The 8,314-nt window shown below is 37.8% G+C and overlaps 1 protein-coding gene across 4 annotated transcripts in view; it reads right to left on the bottom strand.

Moving 5' to 3' along the window:
• Positions 1–610: 610 nt before the first annotated feature.
• slc8a3 (solute carrier family 8 member 3) overlaps positions 611–8,314 on the bottom strand; it is a 48,399-nt gene continuing 40,695 nt past the window's right edge. The window contains exons 4-8 of one of the 4 annotated variants that reach the window (XM_079855957.1): positions 8,085–8,102; positions 7,185–7,309; positions 6,990–7,089; positions 5,806–6,078; positions 611–4,531 (exon numbers count right to left, since the gene is read on the bottom strand). In XM_079855957.1, coding sequence (XP_079712083.1) covers positions 4,155–4,531; positions 5,806–6,078; positions 6,990–7,089; positions 7,185–7,309; positions 8,085–8,102 — 893 coding nt within the window. In that variant the 3' untranslated portion in view covers positions 611–4,154. The remainder of the gene's footprint in view (positions 4,532–5,805; positions 6,079–6,989; positions 7,090–7,184; positions 7,310–8,084; positions 8,103–8,314) is intronic. The other 3 variants (XM_079855958.1, XM_079855959.1, XM_079855960.1) reach the window with 3 other exon arrangements.

Below are 8,314 nucleotides of genomic sequence, written 5' to 3'. Positions count from 1 at the left end.
CAACACAGCAAATATAGTCAAAATGGGGGGCAAGGAGAACAACTTAAAGGGCGACTGGGATTAGTTGTCACACATTTACACCAGTAAATAGGTTTATTTTCTCTACTGACAGACGTTTCTAAGCCTTTAAACAGCCTTGGAAAAAACGATATAGCTCATAGGGCACATTGACCTTTTATGACAACATGCCCCACATCTTGTCACACTTATGGGGTAAGTTATGCCATCAAACTGCCTATTACACGCTTTTAATCTAAGAATAAGCAGAAAAATAATAATGAAACAAAATATTTAATGAAACAGCAAAATGTCACATCACTGTTTTGGCAAACAAATGTTATTAAGAAATGTGTTTCAATATCAATAAAAATGTACTAAACCGTGAGACAACTTGCCTTCGCCTGACATTTATGAAAAATACAGTTATGAAAACAGCTAAAGCATTTGGTTAAAATCTACCTTTATTATTTAGTCAACTCTCACCTGAATATATATTAGTCTTGTTTTATTGTGATACCTTACAGATATAGCAAAAATATGATATTCGAATTTGTGACTGTTGTGACAATCTGACAGAAATACAGATAAAGACCAGACTTGATGTCAGAGAGATTTTTCAAACGTCTTTTTATTTTTCTGTTGACCAAAAGAATTCAAAATAAATAACTCGGCGGACATAAATTAATTAAATTAAGGTCAATTTCATGCATAATTCCCTGAAAATAAAACACGTTTTTTTTGTGTGTGAGAGAAGAGTAAAAAAAAAAAGATGAGAAAAAAACAGCAATAAATGAATATAACCACCATCTGCTTCATCACCAGGCTGAAGAGGAGTGTGTGTTTGTGTGTGTGAGAGAGAGTCAGACCCCTGATACATTTGTAAGACTTGTGTGACTTTAAGGTTATAAGTGACATCATCTGAAATCTCAATTAAACCAGTTCACCTGCATCTAAACAGCTGGAAGTGTTAGTTGGCAGTAGAAAAGTTCAAAGCTGGTGGTTTCAGCTGACTTTCATGCTCAACCATCATCCTACATGGAGGCCCACCCGCACCTTTTCATAACAGGCATTAGCAGTGTACAGTTAATTCAAGTGTGCATGTGTGAGTGCATATACTATATGTCTAAGTGTGTGTGATTTGATCCAGGCAGAGGCAGGAAGAGCAATGCAAAGTCTGAAGCACTTGAGCCCAACACCGAGTGGCCGTTGGCTGATTCAGCCGAACTGGATAATAAGGTTTACAAGACTGCTACCTCTACCAAAACCCATCTCAAAGAAACACATGCTCACATGTGCACAGATATGGTGAAGATCTACTGTAGTTTAGCTGCCCTCTGACTCAGGACACATTCAACAACACATGCTGGCAGAAAACAAGAGCTCACTGAAAGTTGAATACTGTGTAAATACTGATATTTCTCTTCATAAGCATATTCTTTATCATGCCTTATACTGGTACACAGAGCAGCTTATGAGGTGTGTGAGTGGCTGTGTTCCTAAACCAAACGAGCTGCCTTGCTGTCTACTGCCTACACAGGGAACATCAAAAGACTCAACTTACAATGAGTTCAAATCATGTTGAAATGGCAAGGCTGCATTTATTTGAGCAAAAACAGTATAATTTGAAATATATTTTATGATTGAAATCTTTCTATAAAAATCGAAATCTTGAAATATTTCTATTTGCATATATTTCAAAATGTAATCTATTCCTGTAATGGCAAAACAAATGTTCAGCTTCATCACTCTGTGTCACATGATCCTTCAGAAATATAATTGAATCTAATAATAATATGCTGAAACAATTAAATAGAAACAAGTCTATTATCAATGTTAATATTTTTTTGTGAAAACCATAATACATTATTTGGTGAATAAAAAATGTAAAAGAACAGCATTTATTTGAAATAGAAATCTTTTGTAACATATAAATGTCTTTACTGTCACTTTTGATCAATTTAATGCATCCTTTTGCATTACTTGCATACTTTTTTTTTTATGAAAATGAGCTTTAACAATACTTTTTGGATAATACTTTTTCCCACTTTGGATTAACATTACCTCTGAGCTCACTGACACGCATTAAGAGGTTCTCCTAGAAGAATGCAAGCAATTCTGCCTAAAATTTGGCCAAAATGAGGCATCTCAGAAGGCTGCATAATCAGTTGCATATATTAGATGTATATGATGCTGTCTATGTAGGCAGTACATGCTCATAAAATCAGTGTGTGTGGATAAAGAAAGTGTCTGTTGTGTAGCCAAGCTCACACACTCCTACCTTTCTGTACAAAATCAAAAGTTTAAATGCTAAAAACGCCTGCATGAGTCATAAAGAGCATGGGTTAATGTTCAGTGCGATTTGTTGTGATTTCTTCAAGTGGTTCTTTTCTGTTTTTTCTTTAAAGCACATTGATTATGAACAAAATTAGGAAGCACAGAGCAGGCTGAAGCAATGCCAGCAAGTACATTTGCAATTTGGATGAAGAGTTTCAGAGAAGAAACCCATTTTCAACTGCGCTCTCTCACACGCGCACACATAAACAGCTGTTTATGAATGTAAACAATAAAAAAATGGAAAACGGGTGCTGCAGGTGCTGTGATCCAAACACTGCATACAACGGATTTGGCCTGTATTTGCAAATGAGGCTAGAAAAAATACAAAACGCACATCAACATACACACTCTCACGCACACAAAATGCTCGGGTTGTGTGATGAACAGAGGAGGAACAGGGATGTGGCCCCCCTGTGGCCCAGAGAACCACTGCAGCTTGTGGGTGGCAGTCCAAGGTTCTGTTCTTTGGTTCTGGGCTCTTATTGGCCATCCTAAACAATTATTTATGACATCACTTCCCCCAGATAATACAGAACCGTCACCCACATCCTACTTTTTCAGCTCATAACAGCAAAAATAGGCACGAAAAACACTTGAGTCCATCAGATGAATTGAAGGCTGCTCTTTAAACCGATGCAGCTCTGCCTAAAATCTCTCTACGGCTTGCTGGAACTCACAAGACCCTTCTCACCAGGTTAAAGAAAATCACACAACCGTCCCGAGCTGTTTGTACCGCTTCATTCTCGCTCTTTTCTACCGAAGGCCTGTAAACATTACGAACCACATTAAAGGCCCCAATGAAACACACTCAGAATCCACCGATTTCACTTCAAACACTGTTTAGATGCACACTAAAGGAGGTAAAATGGTCATGTGATTCTATATAGAGGGACTCTCTGGGGTGAAGTGGGGGTGGGGGATCTCTTTGGGGTGCTTTATATTTGTTCGACGACACTGAAAGACTAAAATACAAACAGATAAAAAAACAACAACAACTGTTATAGCGGATGCAGTGCGCTTTCCTCCACGGTGTTGTCAGAAAATACACTAGTGATTCGTTTCGATGAACGTGTAGTGGGTTCAAATGCAAAAAGGCCTCATTTTCCTTCTTTAACACTTTTTTTTTTTTCCGATTTTGCATTCTGTTTTCCTGCAACTCTCTGAGGCCTCTGTGATGCTCAAAAAAACAACACTTGGCAAGGAAATACACAAAAGTACAGAAAATATATGGAAGCAGATTATATCCATACAGGGAGAAAATGCAGTGTTCAGCCATTGTTCATATTCGTCTCTCTTCTCCGTGTTCGTTTTTTTCCGAGCCAAGACTTTGGCCAGACGGTAAAAGCTGTAAGCTCTGTGAGTTCGTACCAAACTAAACAAGGAAAAAATAAATAAAAGCTTTATGGGTCCTTCAAATGTCACTCAATAACAGATTTCATGTAGTTATATATTTTCATTTTTCTGTTGAAATATTACTTCTAATCCTGGAAGCAGATTTGAAAATAGTCCTTTGAATCCTTTAATTCTTTTTGTTATTTTTTGTCTTTTTTTTCCCAAAATACTTCATTAGAAAAAAGTCGTTCTCAGCAGGTGTTGAGAAAAATATAGACTGTGAAAAGCTCAGACTCCAGGTTAAGACTGTCCCACCCCTCAGAGAGATGCTTCACACTCTTCATCTTCAGCACAAAGGCATCTGAAGAATGAACGTCCTCTTCAAATCCACACCTGCTTCGACCTTTCCGAATCAATCCTTAGCTCATACTCGCATCTATCTCTCCTCAACTCCGACCCCCACCCCACCCCACCCCCATCACTTCTCTTCAGAAGCCCTGTATATGACAGTAAGCCTCGAGACTGGAGAAAAGGATGTAGAGAAACCAGAGACTGAAGAAAAAGAGTGTCGTGAGGATGCGCTGTGCGCGCGGGCCGCCCAGCTCTCCACCGATGTGAGGCCTGCGCCGGTACAGCAGGACGCCCACCGCCAGGAAGGCAAAGATGGTGAAGAGGGTGACAGAAAATGCCAGGGAACCTGCTGGCACCTTGAACTCACGACCCTGCATGTGCCAGTAGATGGCGGCCACTGACCACGCCACACCGATTCCCAGGAAAACGTTCACGGCGTTGCTACCGGTCACGTTTCCGATAGACGCGTCCGCGTAACTGTCCTGCACCGCTGAAACTTTACTGGCAAAGGTGTCTGAGGAGAAAAGAAAGATGCTGATGTAGATGCTTTCATAAAAAAGTATAATGATCTATGATTAACATGCATTAAAAGGAGTCAAACTAGGAGGAATCAGATTTTGTACTGATTTGATGAGATAAAATAGTTCATTGAACTTTAAAAACATACTTTATCAAAACTTCCTCCCCGATCCAAAGAGCATTTATCACCTCAATAAATGCAAGGGACCGAGATAGAAAATGGTCATTAAAATCCATGTCTGATTTTGGCACAAAAAAACTTTACTAACTATAAATGAACCTCAGGGAAAACCATAAAATAATAACAATATAAAGTAATTCAAAGTTTGGGGTTGGTAAGATGTTTTAATGTGGTAACACTTTATTTTACAGTGTCCTTGTTACATATGTTACGTGTACTTTCCATATTAATAACAGTAAATTCTGCATAATTACATGCAACTAACCCTCAACCAAATCCTAATCCTACCCTAATCCTATAGTAAGTACATGTAGTTACTTAATATTACTCAGTACTTAAATATATAATTACACTGTAACAATGACACCTTAAAATAAAGTGTAACCTTTAATGTTTTTAAAAGAAGTCTCTTATGCTCACCAAGGCTGCTTTATTTGATCAGAAATACAATAAAAACAGCAATATTGTGAAATATTATTAAAAATTTTGTTTTCTATTTTAATAAATGTGATGGAAAAGCTGAATTTTCAACATCATTACTCCAGTCTTCAGTGTCACATGATGTTATTTTAATATCACTGAGATACTATATTATAGTTTTTATTAATATTTTGAATCAGTTAATATTTTGATATTAATATTTCTAATTTAAATTAAACTTTTTAATGTTTTGTAATTTTGTTGTGTTTTTGTAATTTTTAATAGTTTATTTTTAAAAATATGTCTATGTAGTTTTTATTAACTTTTATCTCAAGTTTAGTTATTATAGTACATCAAATTAAACGAAAATGTTTTTTCATGGTTTTAGTTTCAGTTGTTCATGATCCTTCAGAAATCATTCTAATATGCTGATTTGCTGCTTAAGAAACATCTCTTATTATTATTAATGTTGAAAACAGTTGTGCTGCTTAATACTTTTGTTTATTTCAGGATTTTTTTTTGATGAAATCTTTACTGTCACATTTTTATGTCCTTGCTGAATTAAAGTATTTCTTTAAATACTTTTCCAAGGTAGTGCATATGAAATCACCACAATGGAAAACAACAATGTATCATGTGGGCAATTTAAAAAAAACTCACAAACTCACCAGGGACGGATGTTCCCAGGGCTACAAACACCACAGCGGTGACTGAGTCCTTCAGGCCAATGGTGCAGCCGAAGTGACTGGCCAGGTCACCAATCACAGCCGTCAAAAGACCGATGATCACTATAGAAACAATGAAACACGCCCACCCGTTCCAGTATTCCGTGGGCGGGACGCAGGCAAACAGGACCTTCCAGAACACAGTCAGGAAGTGCATGACATAGTCAAAACAAGACGGCAGACGTTCTTCTCCCCCCTCATCCTCATCCTCATCTCCTGAGATAAAGGCAGAAAGACAGAAAGGAAAAAGAAAGAAAGGAAAGCAGAATTGGGGTAGGGAAAAATAAGAAAATGAAAAATGTTAGTATTGTTATGTCACCCACATTACACATCTTCCATACCTGACCAAAGCCCTCTCTTTGACATCATGGTGATTTGATAGTCACGGTAACTGAAGGCTAGATACTGTGTTTCTATTTCAACACAGGGTCATAAAAGACTAATATGTAGAATTCATTTTGGGAGTAAATCTGTGGGGATGAATTTAAACATGGTAAAACATATCAAACCGAGCTGATAATGCTACACTTCTATTTGTAGCTGAAATCCTTATTAAATTAGCCAAATGTTTAGTAAATGAACAAGGGCAGAGGGATCAGTAGAACCGTGTAGGAGTGTTGTGGGCACAGTTTTCATGTGTGCCTGGGCACATAAGAGATAAAAAAAAATTTTGTGTGTGTGTGTGTGCAATATGAGCATGAGTGTATGTTTATATAATAACTGAGATGTAAAAAGACCCACACAAAATTAAAGTTTGTTGCTTTTGGTCTTCAAAAGTTCGCTCACAAGGGCTGCATTTATTTAATCATACAATATAGTAAAAACAGTATTAATGTGAAATATTATTACCATTTAAAATAACTGTTTTCTATTTCAATATGTTTTAAAATGTAATTTATTCCTGTGATGCAAAGCTGAATTTTCAGCATCATTACTCCAGTCTTCAGAGTCACATGATCTTTTAGGCCCTGTTTGCACCTGGTGTTAAGATGCGTTTTGGTCAATCTGATCACAAGTGAACGACGCTAAATACAGGTGTAAACGGGGTCTAAAACATTTTGAGCTTGTTCACTTTGTCGAAAACACATTCGACCCTCAGATAGTTTGGTTTCAGTGTTGATAATCACCTGCACTGACAGTTATGGCCTCCATGAATTGTTCTCTCCAGGAGTTTGTTCCCACGACCAGAGCCAGGTTAGTCTTCTTAATCAGCTTATCTACTGTACTCTACAGCAAAAACACACAACAACCACAAAACATAATAAAACTTCTTCCATAGAGCAAAAGGCTGCTAGTCTCCTGAATTCTGCATGTGTGTGTACCTTAAACTCGTACGACTCCTCAATGATGATCTCTATTTTTGCATGCTCGCCCAGTACAGGCTTCCCCATCTCTGCTATTCTTCTCGCTTCCTCTTCTTCCGATGACATCTTCCTCTCTGCAATATCTACAAGAGATTAAGAGACAGAGAGAAACTTTCGTGTTGGATTGTGTCATATTAGTACATCAAATACACACACACACACAGTAGTAAAGACTTTCAGAACATTTCGGTAAGAGTGCGCAGAAAAAAAAAAAAAAAATTCACATGCACTCCATAATTCATAGACTTTTCATTAATATTCCTGAATATTCATTGTGCATTTAAACTGCACTAAATTGATGTGCGTGTTTAGAGTCAACGGGGCTCATTCAGGAAACACAAGCACAGGGAATTTGTGTAAAACGTTCATAAAGTCATTCTTACGTAACTTGTCGCACTGAATCGAATGTGACTACTTATGAAACACTGCTTTTACCATCAATTTATGCAGAAATTGGTTCTGCTTTTGTTTTATGAATGAGGCCGACTGTCACTTTAGTTTCTCTTATTAGAAAGACTACACATGCAAACACACACACACAACAGATTAACAGCCAAACTTGTGTTTGACTGAAACAAGTGCGAGCTGTGCTGCTGAACTGAGTGATTCAGAAGGACAACAGCACAACATCCACACACACACACCACAAATACACAAAAAAGCCTCAAAGTTAAGATGAACTTTCAAAACCCCCTGCAACCCAAAGCTTATCTTCTCGTGCACGTGTTGTAACACACACAAACCTGGAGACACACGTGTGTGTTCATCCACAGAGTGAGGCAGACGAGACCACAATTACTGCAGATGGCCTCATCTTGCCTCACACACACACACAGTACATACACAACTCAAACTTACCATCAGCTAATAACAGAGCTGTGTGTGGAGAAAAGAGAAAGGGAGGGGTGGAATGACATGAAGAACAAATTAGACAGATAATGGTGGAGGGAAATGCAGTGAGATGTTGGATAGGATTTATTTACTCCGATAAACATGAATAAAAATATTCGCAGCCGCTGGCGTTTCATCACCCAATACAGAATGTCCGAGCCGGACAGGTGCGACAGGTGTGACCGGCCAGATGTGAT

Source organism: Squalius cephalus (assembly GCF_949319135.1).
Source record: "Squalius cephalus genome assembly, chromosome: 21".
Taxonomy (NCBI): Eukaryota; Metazoa; Chordata; class Actinopteri; order Cypriniformes; family Leuciscidae; genus Squalius; species Squalius cephalus.
The sequence above is the reverse complement of the archived record's forward strand: the minus strand, read 5'-3'. Positions and strand labels throughout refer to the sequence as shown.